This window comes from Cordyceps militaris, assembly GCF_000225605.1.
Source record: "Cordyceps militaris CM01 unplaced genomic scaffold CCM_S00001, whole genome shotgun sequence".
NCBI lineage: Eukaryota > Fungi > Ascomycota > Sordariomycetes > Hypocreales > Cordycipitaceae > Cordyceps > Cordyceps militaris.
Genome location: NW_006271969.1, coordinates 1,122,410 through 1,141,741, shown reverse-complemented (window position 1 = coordinate 1,141,741; position 19,332 = coordinate 1,122,410). Strand labels below are relative to the sequence as shown.

The following is a 19,332-nucleotide window of genomic DNA, read 5'->3' as shown; positions in this document are numbered from 1 at the left end:
ACTAGCCGCCCCTAAGGTAGCCACTATAGAAACCTCTAGGTTAACTATAACTATAGCTAATAAGGTGGTTACTAGAAGATATAGATATTACTAATATAAACTAATACTACTACTACTATATATAATAAAAGCTATATTAATAGATTAGCCTATAGCTATATAGGTACTAATACTAAGGCTAATATAAGAACTAGTATAGGTATTAGCTAGCCTAGCCTAGTTATAGCTATAGCTAACTAGCTAGCTTATAGTTATAATACTAATAATAAGGTAGGTATTAGCCTTAAAGCTAGTATTAATACTAAAGCTAATATAAAAACTAGAAGCCTAGCTATAGTTATAGCTAACTAGCCTACTTATAAGGCTATAACTAATATTATTTTATAGTCCCTTTTTAGACTTAAAATAAAGCTATTTATAGCTATTAGCCTAATAGTAAGAAGCCTAGGTAGAGTACTACCTATAGTTTATAGGATTATAGCTAGAGAGCTATTAAGACCTAGATAATATTTTAGCCTTATAGTATATAATTAAGTATAAATATAATATATTATAGAAGATAGTAAATATTATAAAGTTTATAAAAGACTAAAGGGTAAGGTAAAAGTATAACTATAAAATAATATTATTATTCTACCTTTTTTAATATATAATAAAAAAGTATAACCTTAAGATATTTATAATACTAAGATAATAAAAGGATAATATATACTAATATACTAAGGTATTAAAGTACCTAGCTATAGTAATAATAGCTATAATATAAGGAGGCTATAGGAAAAAATATAATATAGATTAGATACTAAAGGAGTAGCTATAAAGCTTAGTAATCTTAAAAAACTAGGCTTAAGATATATAAGGAAATATATAAGGAATTTAATTAAGAACTTTACTATTACTTTACTATTTTATAAGGATAAGGCTATTTTATAGGGATAAGAAGATAAATTACTATTAAATAGGATAATATTGTTATTATAGCTTCTAGGTATTAATAAGGATATCGTTATTTAGATAGCGGCACCTATGGTGTGTGTAGGCCTACACCACCACTAGATAGGCAGCCAGAGCAGGGTATAGCCTAGGAATATCATCTTCATTCTGACACACGCACTGACACTAGCTTAGCCATGTCCACTGAAGCAGGGGGATCGACTCACGGCTAACCAGGAACACACAACGCCGTGCTGACAGGCTGGGGGCGAAAACGACGAAAATACCGCTGTTTATCCCAGTATTTTATGCAAAATCAAGTCGAAAACCCTGAAAGGGCATTCCCGGCGCCAAAAGGCCGGCTTGGCAGCCCGTGCCGACGCCTCGCATTGGTCGCCTCGTTCACGCTTCGTTTCTTTAGCGATGCATCATGATGGGGTCACCGGGGCTGTCTAAACCGTTGAAAGACAACGCCGAAATGAGCAGGATGCAAGAGGCGAGTCACGCAACCGTCATATTCACTTTCAGCTCCTCGTCTATTCGGCATTTGAATGAAGCTCATGACAAATTCTTGCAAGTGGTTGACCATCTCACATGTACAGGTAAACCTACTCCCTCTCCACGGCCCATATCGGTGGTCCATCTCGGCCGTCACAATCAAGAAGAAGTCCTCCAAAGCAGCGATCCCCCCTCCTTATGACCTGATCAACTCGCTCCCGTGACAGCTACACTCTTTCTCGTGTCCGGCCAAGTCTGTGTGCTTTTCGTGTCATTCATTCCTTTGCGGAAACCACACACACACTTGCCAACCATGGATACCGTTTCGTTCAGAACGCTGGCTCTTGCGGCCCTGTTCCTCTCTGCTGCAGAGTCACAAGTCTTTCTGGCCGATCCTGACGGCACCTCTCGCTCCATTGACGCACCCGATACTGTGTCGAGTGGCTGCAAGACCACCTTTGGCACGTCGGTCAAATGCGATGCGACCTTGTCCTCCATCGCTTTTGACGGCTTCGAGCCTACCAGCGACGTCCTCACCAGCGTCTGCAAGGATGATTGTTTGACCTCGCTTAAGAGCTTACAATCGAGCCAAAAGGACGCTTGCCAGACTGATGCCACGACGCTCAATGGCATCCGCTATCCTGCCACGTACATGACCGACTCGCTGCTCTTCGCGTACAGCTACATTTGTCTCAAAGACAAGTAAGTACTACAACACCAAATACGGGATGGAATAGATTTCTGACTTGTCACTTACACGAATACACAGTTCAAACCAGTTCTGCGCTCCCCAGGTAGACCAGTGGGCCGCCGCGAATGGCTCTGCATCGGACGGATGCAAGGACTGCGTGTTGCGTACCTTCCAGGCAGAGCTCAACTCCCCCCTCGGCTATGACGCCGACCTATCCAGCTACTACAGCTCGTTGACCTCGTCATGCGGCGTCACCAGCTACCCGGTCACCTCTCCTGCGCCTTATACGCTACCCGCCAACAGCACCGCCACCTCCTCCGGTAGCCCGACGCCCAGCAGCGCGGCTTGCGCCTCGCACTACACCGTCAAGGCGGGCGACGACTGCGACAGCGTCAGCACGGCGCTGAGCGTATCCACATCGATGCTACAGTACCAGAACAGCATCGCGGCCGACTGCAGCAACTTTCCCAAGCCGGGCACGGATCTCTGTGTCCCGGCAACCTGCAAACTGTACACGCTGCAGGCCAACGACACGTGCTTTGGGATCTCTCAGGCGCACAATGGCTCTTTTTCGGCCACGCAGGTAATATCGTGGAATCCCCGCGTCAACAGGGACTGCAGCAATCTTGAGGTCTTGGTGGGCACGCACCTGTGCATCAGCGCGCCGGGAGATACGTCTCCGCCAGATCCTACCACAATCCCCACGACGACAGCGACGCCGACGTAAGTTGGGATTGATTACAGCTGCAAGGTATATTGTATGAGCGCTGACTTTCCATCTCTGTACTAGCACCGTGCCAACTGACGTCGTCGACGGCACCAACCACTACTGCGGCAAGTTCTACAAGGTTTCTCCAGGCGATACTTGCGGCTCCGTCACGGTCATGATGAGCATCAGCTTAAAGGACTTTTACTTCTTGGTACGTCCAGCAAATATCGTCTCTACGACTGGATGAACTCTAACATCTGGCGTAGAACCCTGAAGTGAACAACCCCAACTGCACCAACCTGCTGCTCGGCTACTCGTACTGCGTGAAGCCCGTGGGTGACATTGGCGCCTATCCTGGATACGGGTACGTCGCAGCGACTACAGAACCGATGAACAATAGGCTAAATCCCTGCGCAGTGGTATCGTCAATCCTTGCGTCAACCAGATTCCTCTCCCCGCAAGCTGTGTTGAAACTGGCTCCGTGAGCACAGTCTCCCGCTGGGAGTTTCCAACCGCGGCGCCAAACAGAACCGACCCGGACACTCTACCTCTTGCCGCCGGAACAAAGGAGGGATGTGCCACATATGTCACCTATCTTGACGGTGCCAGAAACGGCTCGTCTGTCAACGCATGTTACTCTGTGGCCAGTGTCTTCGGAAGTACGTCTTGTCCATTTTCCTTTCGCTTTTGTCCAGTCCCATACTAACCTTTCTCGCTCAGCCAACATTACGGACTTCGTCTCTTGGAACCCGTCGCTAAAGTACGACGAGAACAACCCCCAGAATTGTGTCTTGACAAAGGGATTCCGCTACTGCGCGCAAGTTACAGTCGCGTCTCCCACCAGTACCCCGGCCACGACCACGACTACTTCCCCCAGCGTCACAACGCCCACGCCTACCCAAGATGGAATGGTCAAGAACTGTAACAAGTTCTACAAGGTCAAGAGCGGTGATGGCTGCTACAACATTGCGGATAGTAATGGAGTCGCCTTGAGCGATCTCTACTCGTGGAACCCTGCGCTCAAGGGAGACTGCTCTGGGTTGTTTCCAGATTACTACCTCTGCGTTGGCGTAACTTCTAGCTCAAGCGGCACACCTACCACCACCCCCACCACTACGACCACTCCTCCTGGCACCACTCCTTCACCTGTGCAGGATGGCATGGTAAAGAACTGTGACAAGTTTTACAAGGTCAAGTCGGGCGACGGCTGTTATGATATTGCATCAAGCAATGGTATCGCATTAGACGACCTCTACTCGTGGAACCCAGCCCTCGAGAGTGACTGCAGCGGCCTCTTCCCCGACTACTACATTTGTGTCGGCCACCAGTCGGCCACGCCTACCACCACCCCGCCACCAAGCAACGGGACGCCTACACCAACACAGGACGGCATGGTGTCTGGCTGCAACAGCTTCTATAAAGTAAAAAGCGGCGACGGCTGCTATGACATTGCTCACGACCACAGCATTGCCATCTCTGATCTTTATTCGTGGAACCCGGCCCTCAAGGGCGACTGCAGCGGCCTCTTCCCCGACTACTACCTCTGCGTCGGCCGTGCCGGAACGCCTACCACGAGCACGCCTCCGGCCAACGCGACGCCTACGCCTGTGCAAGATGGCATGGTCAAGAACTGCAAGAAGTTCTACCAGGTCAAGTCGGGAGACGGCTGCTACAACCTTGCTCAGAGCAACAATATCGCCTTGAATGACTTTTACTCGTGGAACCCGGCTGTCAAGAGCGACTGCAGTGGACTCTTTCCCAACTACTACGTTTGCGTAGGAATATAAAGAAGGTAGTAAATACTTGATTCCAGGTTTACGATAGCAGCCAGTAGAAGGAGATGTATTTTCCTCTAAATTGTGTTTTTCTTCTTTAATCTTCTTCTACAAGCCATGAGCATTCGAGTACCTTGCGCAAGAATCGTGAGCCACGTAACCTTGTTCGTGCCTCTTCTTTTACTTCTCGCCTGCGACGAAGCCATAAATGTACAAGTTGCCACGCCGACGCTGTATCACGTAGCGCGAGGATCAGGCGGCCAGATCTGAATCATGTCGTCGCTCCTCGCGTAGCTCGCCGCCTTGTGCAGCGCCGCGAGCTCCGGGCCGTGTCGAAACGGCTTGGTCCTCGCGTCGCCCTCGAGGTCGCGCTGCGTCAGCCTCGCCATGAGCAGCGGCACGATGCTGTTGAGCTCGACCCTCAGCGGCCCGTGCTCCGTGTCCTGCGGCTCCCAGAGCCACGCAAACGGGCGCTTCCCGTCCACCGACGCCAGCGCCTCGTCGTCGACGTACAGAAAGGCGTCCGTCCGCAGCCCCGGCGGCACCGCCCCGGCGTCGCGCAGCTCCTTGAACGTCTCCTGCCACTCGCCGCCGCCGCCGCCGCTGCTTTCCCCGGTGGTCTCTACCAGGTGCAGCGCAAAGCCGTCTATGATGGGCGCCTTGACGCCGCCGGCTTTGGCGCGCAGGCCGTGGTGCACGGCCAGGTCCATCCGCGCGCGGAACGCGTCCCAGCGGGCCGCCGCCGCCCGCCGCGGGTGGAAGAGGACCAGGCCGCACGCGCCGCCGTGGCCCTGCGCGAGGATGTGCGCCTGCCACGGCGTCATCAGCGCGCGCTTGATCTGCAGCATCTCGCTGCCCTGGTAGTACTCGAGCACGGCGGCCGACGCGGCGTCGCCCGCCGCCGCGTACACGGGCTGCGCAATCACCCGGGCGTCCTTGAGGCTCTGCGGCGTCACGGCCTCGACGGCGGCGTACCGCAGCTCCCTGTCCTCTGGCGGCTGGCGCAGCTGCCGGGCCGTCGTCTCGGTTTTCTGCTTCCACCGCACGCCGAGCTTGATGGCCTCGGCCTCGTCGTAGGTGAGCTTGTCGCCGCGCAGGGCCTTTTGCACGACCGCGTCGAACGGCAGGTCGCACTTTTCGCGGCACAGCTCGTCCTCTTGCGCTGGCGGAGGGCGCAGCGTAATGGTGCGCATCTCGGCGTCGGTGATGGAGGACGGGTCCGCTACGGCGCGCTGGTAGAGCTCTCGCGTGGCGTCGTCGAGCGGAATTGGCGTCGCGTCGACTGTTACAGCGTTTGGGATGCCGAAAAGCGGATATTTCTCCATGTTGGCCATCTTGGGCGGTCGTTGTCTTGTCAAAGGTAAGCAAGGCTGCCGGTGGGAGAAGTCATCTACTTATACCTTGTTTGGTGGTGGGGTGGAGGGGCAGCACTACCACGTCATGGCACGATAACCCTGGGTAGCAGCTGTACATTCGAGGCATTTCAACAGATTAAACAAACATTTTTATTAGCTGTGCGGTACTAACATCATGCAGTGCACAAATGAAGAGGGCAGAACGCACAAACTGGTGACGGCATTGGGGCAAATCACTATGGTCAGGAATCGGACAAGGCCTCGAAGGTCCATCACGGATGAAAGCTGAGTTTGTTTTATTTTAGGTGCTATATGACAACCAGCTCGAGAAAAATACACCAACATCACATACAAGTAAGAATCAGGTTCAAATAAATCACGTAAATGATCAAGTGTCGTTATGTTGTTTTTATTGGGACTCATTGCACGTATACGTATAGTTATAGTGAAGGTTTCGGGCAGTTGTGGCCCATTCTATATCAGATCCGTTATGGGCATCTTCTCAGTCGCCTGTCATCCCGCCTGGCTCTATGCAGGTCATTCTCCCCCCGAAAAACGCCAGTTATTCTTCGCATACCCCTAGGCCCCTCAGCTGATTTTTCAATTAATTATTTCTCTTGGGTTCTCGGCGTAGTTGCGTACGTGTATTGTTGTTCGGTGTAGGTTTCTTTTCTTGCGTTTGGCTAGCTTAGTCCTCGATCTTCTTGACGCACTCCCATTCCCCGCGGAGATTCTCCTTCCACAGGGAGACCTTATTATCGGCACCGCTGACAGCTAAAACGTTCCCGCTCAAGGACCAGCTCACACGCCAAACGGGGGCCTCAAAGTCAAGCGTCTTGCAATCCCACTGGGCAGGGCCACCAGCCGTCGAATCTGCAGTCCAGATGCGAACAGTCTTGTCCTGGGAAGCTGAGGCAATGTATGACCTCTTGAGGACAGTGGGAGACCAAGCAACATCGCGAACCCAGTCCGAGTGGCCGGTGAGCGCCTCTCCTTCTTGCTTGTACGACTGCGTGGCGGGGTCAAAAGCCCAGATCTTCACAACATTGTCGCTACCACCAGTGACAAAGCGGCGGTTGCCGGCGGCAGCGGGACCGGGAGAGCTGCTGACGATACTGCCGGGAGCGGTGGCAGGAGCCCAGGAGACAGAGTTGACGCCGAGGCCATGGGCCGGGAAAGTAGTGTTGTCAAAGGCTGAGTCCTTGAACTCGAGAACGCTGACATTCCCATCGGAGGAGGCGCAGGCTAGCAAGCAGCCTGCCTCGTGCGGCGCCCACGAAACAATGTTGACCGAGGCCTTGTGTAGTGGGAAGTCGTAGATGCGTTGCCATTGGTGCTGCGGTCCTTGTTCCTTCCAGATAAAAACTTTGCCGTCGTAGCCGGCCGATGCGAGAATGTTGCCATACTTGGGATGAGCCCAGGCGACGCACCAGACGGCGCCTTCATGACTGTAAACGCGATTCGTTAATCATCAGGTCGAGTAGGTTATGTTTACTGTCGCATTGTGAAGCTCGGCTAGGAGGCGCGGGGTAGGTGAGGAGCTTACCCCTTTAGAGTCTCGATTAACCGCTGCGACTCGCCTTCGATTTCGAAAATTCTGATTGTGCGATCGCTGGAGCAGGTGGCCAGCTTGCGGCCGTAATAGTCGAGGACGGCATCATGCTGGGGGGTTTCTCTGTTAGCTTGGGGTGTCGCTACTCGGAATGCGGGGGCAAAGCATCGTTTGCATTGCAAGGTGAATCTAGGAGCTGCTGCAGCTCTCTGATGCGGACTCGAGCGGCGGTGGAAGAAGGGTCTGTGGGATCGCACGTACAATCATATCATCATGGCCGGAGTTGGAGATGACTTGCGCCGCCTGTGCACGGTTAGCTGTCTGGCCCAGAATTTACCATGTGCTGAGATCAGGGGGGAGCAGTACCATTGCTATTACGACAACGCCAGTCGGTCGGTGAGAAAAAGGAAAAGAAGCTGGATATGACCCAAGAAAGAACAGTGACACGGAGAAGCTCAGACGCCAGCGCAGCAGTAGCTTAGGTGTAGGCTCTTGGTGATGGGGACAGCTGGCAAGGGGACAAGTGCTGCACGTGATATAAGCCCCACCTGATGGCAAGATCTAGTTAGGCCTAAGCTTGGGGTATATCATCTTGACATCTTTTTGGCAACATGTTGGTATTGTCAATTTAGCCACAAATCTTCAATTTAGCTCTCCTTGCGTCAAGAAACGAGGTTGAGAAAAGAAGATGCGGTGGCAGTCGACAGTAGCAACACCAACTGCAGGATGAAGGTGGGAATCACTGCCGCTCCAAAGCTGCTGATGGCTGCAATTTGGATGGCAGAAAATGCAGCCTTGGCCCCTCCACCTCTTCGTTCCGGTCGCCAAAGTACTCGCCCACACTCCAATTGAGCATCTCTGATTCCGGGTGCTCTACATACGGAAGCGTCTCGTCTTGCCAAGACGCGACGGTAATGTACCAGTTCGCGAGGTGTTGGCTGAGCGGCGAATCGCATCGGCACAGCTCCGGCGTCGTTCCCCTGTCAGCGGCATGTAGGGTAAGAGTCTGGAGGTCGGGGCACTGGTAGACGAGGTTATGGCTGAAGCGAGTCACATCGAGCAGGTCAGACCAGTGTAGCACCAGATGTCTCAGGGGCAGGCTCTGGTGGGCGTGGATGATGTCAAGGAAGTCGACGGCGCGCGCGGTGCAGCCGAGATACGTAATGGTCCGCTCTGGTATCAGCCAATACACGGCGGCAGGAGACGCCGCAGAGCCGCCACCGCCGGCCAGCAGCTTTGTGTACAGCCCCTCCATCAGGTGTCGCGACTCTTGGCACGCGAGACCGACATGGAACGGCGCTATGCCGACGGGCCTCATACGTATGAATAGGCCACTTGCTTGGAGATTGACGTGGGGGTGCGATGTATACCAGACCGCCCATTCACAGAGCGCCTCTTGCCAAATGTGACGGCGGATTTCAGGTGGCAGCTGCTGGAAAAGGGGAAAATATCCTTGGCTGAGCACTGCTGTAATCTCGTTTTTCCGCTGCTGCTCCTGGTCATTGTTTGGAGCCATGTTTGCGAAGTAAGGAGGGATTTTATGTAGATGCAACGGGGAGGAGAACAGCTAGCTGTCTTATTTGCGTCCTGCACACTCCCGCGGCTTGTAACTCCGACATATATAGGCTGCAGATGGGGGGAGGAGGTCTGACTTGAAGAAACACCACTTGGAGTGCCGGCGCGAACTTCATGTACTGGAGTCGCATTTTGGCACGTGGAGAGGGAGGTGCAGCCGCGCCAAGAGCTCCTATCGTCGGATTGGCGGTATTGCTGTATTGCTGGGTTGTCGCTCATCAGTCGCATCGGTGTTTTCGGCGCCCCACCTTACAGCGCCCGACTCTAGCTTGCTTGCCACCCACAGCCTCGGCTGGGTTTGTCATCTGTTCATCATTACATCTCAAATTTACACATAAAGGCATTTATTTACTCCGCCTGTTTTCTTTTCACCTCGCCTCTTGCTTCTACCTTTACCTTCTACATTTAAGTCGAGGCCACTGCTCCAATTATCTGCCGCGTACCCTTCCATTGCTGGCACAGCGCAGAACGACATCCCCGCGCGGCACCTGGCCTTCCCTCCATCGGACCACGCAAACCACACCCCAGTAGCAGCCATGGCCGACGCTTCATGCAGCGGCGGAACGCCGTTCAAGCAGATGCTGGACCGCCAGGCGCGCGATGTCAGCCATCACCAAGACCGTCTGGTCAACGGCAACCAGGCCCGCGGAGTACGTGTTGCAAACACTCCTCGACCGGACAACATGCTAACTGAGAACCTCTTGCTTCCAGGCGTTCCGATCGAGACCCCAGAACATGGCACAAGGTCCCCAAGAATTCGATGCCTTCATGGGGACTCCAGTCGGCCTGCCAGGCATGCACCACGACCCCGCGAGCCGACTCGCCGCTCACGCCGCCGCTCTCAATCCCGCACAGGCCGCCGCGAGTTCCTTTGGCCCGGCGGTCGCCCCCGAATTCGCATACCAGACACCCACCGCCGCTCCCGGGATGGGTGGTAACTGGGCGGCCGACTTTGCTAGTTTTGCGGCGCAGCAGCCGCAACGCCAGCCCATGCACCAGCAGCCACCGCGCCAGGGTCCCATGTTTGCCGGCGCCGCCAACCCCATGCATATGAACTTTCAAAGCGCCTTTTCACCGCAACAGTCCAACCTTTCTCCCTTTTTCGCGCCGGCCGGCAGTGCGTACGCCCAGCCGCAGGCGGCCGGCGAGGCCGACTTTGACCAGGAGATGGCCAAGTGGATGGCCAGCAATACGGCCACCGGCAACATGACGCAGGTGGACGCCGCCATGGAGCAGATGGCGCGAGAACTGGAACTAAACGAGCAGGCGCTCGCAGACGACGCGCAGGCGACCACCGCAACGGAGACGGATGACAAGCACTTTTCGGACCTCGGCGTGCCTGAGCTTAACAACCTGACGCTAGAAAGCCGCGAAGCGCCCACCATTACGCCGCCGGAGCCGCTAGAGGAGGAGAACACGGCTGCTGACATGCTCGCCGACGACGACGCGCGCAACAAGTCGGCCGTGTCCGAGGCGGCGGAGCGGCTGCTCGAGTCGGTGCAACACGAGAGCGGCGAAAAGTGGCAAAATTCCGTCTTCCTCGCCCTCATGCGCGACTTTCGCGACGGCAAAAAGGACATTGTCGGCAACGAGGTGCAGCCGACCGAGGGCGGTGCTTCTTTGGGCGATGAGGGTTCCGCTGCGGCGGTGGCCATGGCAGCAAGCCTCGGCGACCAGGCGCCAGCGACGTGACTGGCCTCGGGGGGAATGACGGACAAGAACGCAACCGCGGGTGCGCGGTCGCACGGCGCGCCATCCGCGCGCGAGTCAGGCCGCGAGGACGAAAAGACGGCACCGCAGCAGCACAGCCGGCTGAGGCCTGAGTCACGCTTCTTCCTCTGCCCTGGGCCAAGGTCGTGTGCATACTACATGGGCGACCCCTTTCTGTGAGATGCGGCCGGCCTCCATCGGCTCGCCGGCTGGTACTGAGCATACACAACTCGTAAATACAGACGCGGCGGGGTGTACAAGGACCGAGGGTTGGATTATGTGCAATCACCCTATGGAGGTGTATTGACATCAAGATCATGCATGTACAGTCAAGACGTTTGTCACAATACAGGTGTCAGACAACTCATTTGAATATAGTGATTTCATTTATTTATTTGCACTCATGCTGTTCCAGCAAAGTGCATACATACATACATACACAAGCGTATAATCCGCCACTGGCTATCTTCAATGTGGCGGCAACTTCGACCCATTAGTCAATGCAAATGAAGAGAAATTGAAACTGCAACCCCCATCATTCATACACTTTCCTCTCTTCTCAAACTCAATAGCCGAGGACAAGACTTGTAACAGCCAATCCTTAAAAGGGACGGAGGGAGCGAGAGAGGGGGAGGGGGGTAAAACGCCCAGCAACCAAATGTCAATAGTAAAGTCATACAGAGACTTCCAAGAAAAAAAAAGAAAACCTTGCAAATGCTCCAAAGATTTAAACGCCAGAGTTCTTGCTCCCGATACATACAGTAGAAAAACAAACGCCGTCAACATAAAAAGGGACCCATCTGGCTATCACTGCGACCAAAAACAGGAACATGGCGTGAATTCGAGGGATTCCCGGGGAGCGATGCCGGAGCCGTCTACCTGCATGTCCCTGTCCTCCCTGCCACGCGGGCCGTTGTAAGGACCGGGAGATCGGTCCATTCTGTGAACCGTATTGACGTTTTCGGAGATTTGGATTTGGTTGGCATCGCCTTGGGGGTTTGTTTGCGGTACAATGTTGCCGCGGCTGTTCATCTCATAACCGAAACACGTGGCAGGACGGCTATTTGCTGTGCGGCGTTCGATCAACCGGACAAGCTTCGGGTAGGGCGCCAGAGGGTCTTGGGGCATCTGGTTCAAATCAAAGTTGCCAAAGTTGGAATCATCCTGGGGGGAGGACGTGCGGGATGGCACCGGCGACATCGTAAGAGACGGCCCCGTCGGTGGTCCCGGATCCGTTGTTACGTTCTGACCGGGGTAGATGAGAATTTCAAGTACAGTCTGCGGCCATGTGCAGATCCACATACAATCGCCAGGTTGCGGTTGATATTTTGACCTTGAAAATCTCGACTTTTGCGAGTTGGCAGTAGCAATTGTCGCTGGGAGTCCGGGATAAACCCAGTTCCGTTTACTGTGCATTGGCGACAGGTCTTCTTGCCGAACAACGACAGTCTTGTCATAGGAAACGGAGGTCCACCAGGCAGGACCACGCGTTTCCCCTTGCATACTATCGTTGACAAGCCTGAGCTTCACCGGATCCTTGATATAAGGTGGCTGTGTGCCCCATAGTAGTTGAGATTGAGTGCTGTTGATAGGCTTGAGCGTCAGATTGTATCGCTCAATCGAGGCTCGACCTGCATCGGGAGAGACATCGACAGAATAAAATCGGAAAGCCATGTTACAACTCCAGGCTGCAAGTTGTCTGCTGTCATTGACACATAATTTGCTAGTACCACCACCATCCATCTGGGGAAGCGAAAAGCGACCGACAGGCAAAGGCAGCAGCGCGTTGGGGACGGTTGGCAGTGGCTGAATATCGACAACTGTCGGAGTCGGATTATGGTCTGGTTCTGGCGTGGGCTTCGTTTGCTGCTGTTTGCTCGAGCGGCCTTTTGTCAAGACAGTTCCAACAACTGCACCCATGATACTACCCAGGATAAGACCAACAAACAGGAGGCAAATGGACCAGTATGGAATGACACCCCAGAGTTTTCTTCTCGCTCTGCGTTGCCATTTCGTCTGAATTGGGTGTGCTTTTTCAGAATACGATTCGTCAGAAGAAGGATTGTCGCGATATGTTGACACGGTTCTGATGGAATGTCTTGATTGCCTCGACGTTGCGCGCCCAAGGTCGTCGTCAGCAGAGGCAAATGGATTCTCCGGGGCGGCATCGACATTGTCCAGTGTCTCTGGAACAGCGGCCACAGTTGGGGCCGATCCGCTACCCGAGGCCTCTTCTAAGTGTGTATTCTGTGCCGAGGAAGGTGAACGGCGGATGACGACGGCGGCACCGGGTGCTGGCTTGGTAGAAAAAGCGACTTCGGGGTATCGCGAGTAGGGAGGCAATTCCTCTGTGTGGCCAAGGGGTCCTAGTAAGTCACCAATATCCTCGCCGTCGGGTCCGATTTGTCGTTCATATGGTGCGGCCAGTCCAGTAAATCCGACGGGGATGGCTTGTTGATTAGCCTCGACAGGTGCGGCTGCGGTACCCTGGGTATATAGTGTGTATGGATGAGTAGGGCCACGAGGGCCGGTGTATGAGGATGGGCGATTGGCACGGGCGCTTCGATCGGTAGCCTTACTAGCGGTTCGTTGGGGATACATGCCGTACTGATGGGCAGGATTCGAAGGGCCACGGTATGGAGCCTCGCCTCGCAGAGGAGGGACACCACCCCCAGGCGTCTGGGCCGTGTTGGAGGCATTGGAGCCGTCGGCACGGATAGCGAGAGAATCATGGGGTCTGGGGGCTTTGGCAACACTGGAAGGTCGATGATTCCATTTCGAAAATGATGGGTTGACTGCTTGGGGTGGTGGCAGCAAGGGGCCAGAGAGAGGAAGCAGAGGGCGACGGATGGCGGACAAGTTCGGAACGGGGCCCGATGGTCGAAATCCATCGGGGATGGCAGCACTGGCCAGCAGATCATAGTCTTCCTCGGTGACAAACGACGCCGTTGAGGCTGTTGACGCGTTACTCGAAGTCGACGATGAGCGTTGGCGGCGGCTGCCAGCGGAGGTACGGCGAGAGTTGTCCATGGCGAGGCGCGGTGGTCGAGGCTCGGGCTAGCATCCAAAGGCGGCAATCGGGAAACGAAGAAAATATTCGGGGGTCAAATTGCAACGACAAAAAAAAGGCGGACTGCGGCCCTCACTCAATCGAGGGGGATGGCAGTCACGCTGGCGGAACCCACGGCCTCGCTGGCTGGGCGAGTTCTGGGCAGAGCCAGGCCGAAAACGAAGGGAGGAGAAGCGCAGGCCGTATCGCGGCGACCGGTTCGGGCGTGCGATAGATGAGCGGGATGTTGTGATCGGAAGCAAGAGGCCGCGTCTTGCAATGGGCGATGAAGGGGGGGATGATCGAGAACGGTGGAGGAGTCGAGGACTTTCCTGCGAGCGAGTGTGTGGGCGGCGGTCGGTTGTGATGATCAGGAGTGGTTTGGCACGGAACATGACACGGGGGGATCGAGAGGCTGAGCCAACGTGAGCGCTGGGGGGAGGGAAACAGTGGCCGGCTAGGCCCTGCTCCAGAAGGAAACTGGCTACAAGACGTGTGGGCGGAGCACGGAGCCGGCACCGTAGCCTCTCAGCCAGCCAAAGAGTGGGCCCTGGATAAAAAAACACTGTCTTGAGACTATCAAGTTGCAGGCTTTAGAGCCGTTTTTTTTTTTTGCAGCTGGCAGCGCTGTAGCCTGCAGGAATTAGCGGCCTCGTAGGGCCTTGGGTGTAGCCCGTGGGCTGTGTGGTGGCTGTGGCCCTACACACTACTAGATAGGTAGCTAGCATAGGGTAGGGCCTAGGAATATTATCTTCATTCTAACACACACTAACAAATTAGTAGTAATTATATTAAAAAATTAGTATAACTAGAAGTTCTATTAAAAATTATTAAATTATTATATTATTATAACCTAATTATATTAAAAAATAAATTATTATAACCTAATTATACTAAACTATTAAATTATTAAAACCCTTATTATTATAACCCTTATTAACTAAGAAGTATAGCTAACTATATAGACTAGTTAGGATATATACTATAGAATATATATATCTTAGTATATATTACTTATTACTACCTAGAAGTAGAACCTATATTCTTTAAACTAAATAAGGCTAAGCTAATATATTTAACTAATATAACTACTTATTAAAGATATATAGTAAACTAAACTAAGCTACTACTAATAATCTTAAAAGTAGATATAATAAGACTCCTATAGTTATAAAAAGTCTAAGTTATTATATATTATTTTAAAGATAGAATAACTACTAAGCTAACTAAATAGCTAATATATAAGCCTACCTTATAAGATAACTAAAGGCTAGTAGTAGAAACTATACCTTATTATTAGAAAGGATAAGTAACTAACCTATTATAAAGTTAAAGCTAGGTATCTTTATTATAGTTTAAGGACTATTTAGGCTAAGGCTATACCTTCTTAATAGATATTAGTAAATAAAGTAGTAATAGTATCTAGCTATACTTTATAATAAATCTAGATATACTTACTAGGATTATCTCCTAGGTAGTAGCTAAGACTCTAGTAGTTATACCTAAAGATATAATTAATTAAAATACCTTCTTAATATATAGTTATAGGTTAATAATAAAAGGCTTATAAAAGGTAGATATTAGCTTCTTTAAGCCTAAATTATAATATCTAGACTAAAATAGTATAGAAACTATTATAATAAATAATAAAAATATTCTATATATTTATATATATATATTTACTAATTAACTATTAATATATAGCTAGTTATATAAAGAATAGGCTATTTAAAATATTTAATATACTTACCTATATAGAATAGCTTTTTAATAGTATATAAGTATATTTATAATAGATAATAGATAATATATACTTTATATATTAATATTAAATATCTATATAGCCTTTATTAATTACTTTAAGTTATTACTTTTTAAAATAAATAGATACTTAAAATAGGCTATCTACTTACTAGATAATACTTAGATAGGAAAAAATATAGATATATATATTCTATAAATACTATAAAATACTTAAGTAGTTAATTAAGACTCTTAGAACTAGCTTTAATAAGTATTTAACTTACTAAACCTTAAGATTAAGGCTATTTTAAACCTATTATTAGAAAGAACTACTATTTAAGGCTTCCTTTAAAATATTTATAATTACTAAAGTATTATCTATAATTTAGCTATAAATAATAGTAATAATAGTCTTATTAATAAAGACTAGGCTTAGTATAATAACTATAGTAATAGTAGCCTTTAATAGCTATAAGCCTAACTATAGGTCTTAGTAGGCTATAATTAAGGTAGTTAAGACTAAAAAGGATATAGGCTATAGATAAGAGGAAATAAAAGTAGTTATAGCTATTAGAATAGCTTTTAGTAAAGAAATAAATATAGAGGTAGATAATAATAGCTATACTAGTTATTCTAATAAAAAGTCTAATTACCTACCTTAAGTAATAAGTAGAAGCTACCTTATAGTAATAATAATAACTAGGCCTTAGCTAATATTAGCTAAAGCTAAGGTTTTAACCTAGGCTATAATAGACTATACTAACCCTAGGATAACTAACCCTAATTTAATTAGATATTATACTATACCCCCTAGGTAGCTTATTATATAGATTATTATTAGGATATAGATAAGAGAGGATATAAGTAGGATACCTAGAATATAAGGTAGGATATATAGTAAGTATAATAGGAGGACCCTTTTAGATATAGTAGTAAAGATTATTACTAGTAACTACTACTAGATTATAGTAACTAGACTATAGATCTTATTATAGCTATAGGCTAAGATATAATAGAAAAGAAAGAATTATTAATTATAAGTAACTATAGATACTAAAGCTATTAGACTAAAGAGCTACCTATTTTCTATATCTATAAGGAATATAGCTAGGAATTTAAATTAAATAATAAGCTTTATAGCTATATATATATTACTTATAATAATACTAGCTTCTTTACCCCTAGCCTAGCTAATAATACTACTATTACTTATTACTATATATTCCCCTATAATATTAAAAAGATAGTAGTAAGTATTAGGATAAATACTAAAAAGTAGGATATTAAAGAGATAGTAGTAAGTATTAGGATAGATACTAGAGAGTAGGATACTAAGGAGATAGTAGTAAGTATAGGACTTATAGGCCTATAGGTAGATATAAACCTACCTATTATTAAAGCTATTAGTATCTTAATATAGGAAATACTACTAGGATAAGTATAGATATACCTATACCTATAGCTATATCCTAACCTAAAGATCCTAGGAAAGTAGTTAAATATATATATAAATATAGAAGCCTTACTAATCTTAGTAGATAAGAATTAGCTAACTTAATACTACCTAGAAGTAACCCTAGCTAGCTACCTATACCTAGTATATATATATAATATTAGACCTAAAGGGGCTTAAGCTAAGTACTATACCTATATCTTACTATACTTTATTAGTATAATACTAGATAGCTAGGTAGCTATAGCACTTTACTTAGCCTAAGTATCTATAGTATTAGACTTAAAACTAAATATACTAATTAGTATAAATATACTAGGCTTCTTTAAGAGTAATATCCTACTTAGCTAGGGTACTATAGTATTTTATATATACTAAGGTATATTAATCTTAGTAATACTATAGATATAAGTATAATCTTAAGTAAGGAGTTACCTAGTTATAATAGCCTAGACTATATAAGCTACTTTAAATAAAATAGTATTTATAGCTATAATATATAAGGCTAAACTAAATATTAAATATATATATAAACTATAAATATTATAATAAACTATAACCTTTATAGTATTAACTAAAGCTAATACTATATAAATACTATTATAGAATAACTTAGAATACTACTTATAGCTATACTAGGGTATTAGACTTAACTACCTATAAACCCTACCTTAAAATATAAAAGTATATTAAATAGAATATATAAATACTCTTATAATATTAAAACTAGCTAATACTTATAATAAAAAACTACCTTACTTCTAAATATAACTAGATAACCTATCTAATAGGTTAATAGAATACCTAATAGGGGTATATATCTAAAGAGGTATAGACTAATAAATATTAGTTATATAAAAGCTAGTAAATAAATATATAGCCTTTTTTATAAATAAAGGCTTTACTAAAGTCCCTAAAGATAAGCTTATATATATTAAGCTAAAGCTAGGATAGGAGGAAGCTATAATATAGAAATATAAGATCTATTTATAAAGGCTAAAGGAAAGAAGTATTATTAAGTAGACTACTAGTAAGCTTCTAGATATAAGAAAGATCTAGTAAATATAAATATAAGTCTTTTTTACTTTCTTAGTCTTTATAATCTAGTAAAGATAAAGAGATAAGTAGAAAGGCTATATAGTTATAAATATTAAGACCTTTAATAGGTATACCCTTAATAATACCTACCTAATATACTATTAAAATAATATTATAGTAAAATTAGTATATATAAAGTATATTATAGTAATTAATACTATATCCTTTTATTATTAGTAGCTACTATACCTTAACTTAACCTAAGCCTTCTTAATTATAACCTATATAGGATAGTTTACTTTTTAAATATTTATTATAAGCTATAAAAACTATAATATCTATATTTAATAGTAAATAGATAATATACTTAGAGATATTAAAGGTATCTTATATAGTAATAATATCTTTACTAGGTTACCTACTTTTAAAGACTATATAAAAGACCTATAGATAGTATTTAAAAGCCTATTAAGCTATAATATCTTAATTAGACTAAAAAAAAACTTTATAGCCTTTATATTAGTTATAGTTCTAGACTACCTAGTAAATACTATAGACCTAAGTATAATAGAAGATAAGTTACTTATAGTTAAGAAGCTTAAATTCCCTAGGATCTTAAAAGAACTTAAGTCTTTACTTAGCTTTATAGGCTTACTAAGATATAATATACTATATTATACTATAATTATAAAGCTATTATAAAAGTAGAAAATAATACTCTAAAGAGTATTAAAGGCTAAGAAATAAGCTAGATAAGCTATCTAGGTTATAAAGAACTAATTAGTAGAAAATATAGCTACTCCTTCTTTAACTAGAAATATAAGTATATAGTAAAAGTATAAAAAAGACTATAAGTTAAGGTATAAGGTATAGGCTAGCTATATAGTACTAGCTATACTATCCTAGGCTAAATTAGATAACTTTAAAAGCCTTATCTAGGCCTTTACTAATTATAATAACTTTATATACTTTATAGTTTACTAAAAGCTATTCTTTAATATAGATATATCTATCTTAAGTATAAGTATAATAGTTTATTATATAATAAAGGTAGCCTTTATAAAAATTACTAACTAAAGGTAAGTTATATAATATCCCCTATATATAGCTATTAAGTCTATTACCTTCCTATTAAGAACCCTCTTAAATACTAAAAAGAACTACTAGGTTATAAAGATAAAGGTATATAGCTATATCTAAATACTATAAAAGCTTTACTACTAGTTATATACCTCTTAGTACCTACTAGCT

General features: G+C 46.5%; 5 protein-coding genes across 5 annotated transcripts; 2 read left to right on the top strand and 3 right to left on the bottom strand.

Annotated features, from left to right (window-relative positions):
- Positions 1-1,744: 1,744 nt before the first annotated feature.
- Positions 1,745-4,618, top strand: CCM_00317 (Peptidoglycan-binding Lysin subgroup; the record flags this gene model as incomplete). The annotated part of the gene is made up of 6 exons (XM_006665477.1): positions 1,745-2,133; positions 2,201-2,845; positions 2,913-3,042; positions 3,098-3,195; positions 3,249-3,490; positions 3,552-4,618. 6 exons carry the CDS (start codon positions 1,745-1,747, stop codon positions 4,616-4,618), a joined length of 2,571 nt encoding a protein of 856 aa, XP_006665540.1.
- A 224-nt stretch (positions 4,619-4,842) lies between these two features.
- On the bottom strand, positions 4,843-5,940 carry CCM_00316 (uncharacterized protein; the record flags this gene model as incomplete). The annotated part of the gene is made up of 1 exon (XM_006665476.1): positions 4,843-5,940. One exon carries the CDS (start codon positions 5,938-5,940, stop codon positions 4,843-4,845), a length of 1,098 nt encoding a protein of 365 aa, XP_006665539.1.
- A 709-nt stretch (positions 5,941-6,649) lies between these two features.
- Positions 6,650-9,029, bottom strand: CCM_00315 (protein transport protein SEC13; the record flags this gene model as incomplete). The annotated part of the gene is made up of 3 exons (XM_006665475.1): positions 6,650-7,409; positions 7,508-7,756; positions 8,257-9,029. The coding sequence occupies 3 exons, from the start codon at positions 9,027-9,029 to the stop codon at positions 6,650-6,652; spliced, it is 1,782 nt and encodes a 593-aa protein (XP_006665538.1).
- A 595-nt stretch (positions 9,030-9,624) lies between these two features.
- CCM_00314 (uncharacterized protein) lies at positions 9,625-10,780 on the top strand (the record flags this gene model as incomplete). The annotated part of the gene is made up of 2 exons (XM_006665474.1): positions 9,625-9,738; positions 9,800-10,780. The coding sequence occupies 2 exons, from the start codon at positions 9,625-9,627 to the stop codon at positions 10,778-10,780; spliced, it is 1,095 nt and encodes a 364-aa protein (XP_006665537.1).
- Positions 10,781-11,605: 825 nt separating this feature from the next.
- On the bottom strand, positions 11,606-13,828 carry CCM_00313 (uncharacterized protein; the record flags this gene model as incomplete). The annotated part of the gene is made up of 1 exon (XM_006665473.1): positions 11,606-13,828. The coding sequence occupies one exon, from the start codon at positions 13,826-13,828 to the stop codon at positions 11,606-11,608; it is 2,223 nt and encodes a 740-aa protein (XP_006665536.1).
- Between the last annotated feature and the right edge of the window lie 5,504 nt (positions 13,829-19,332).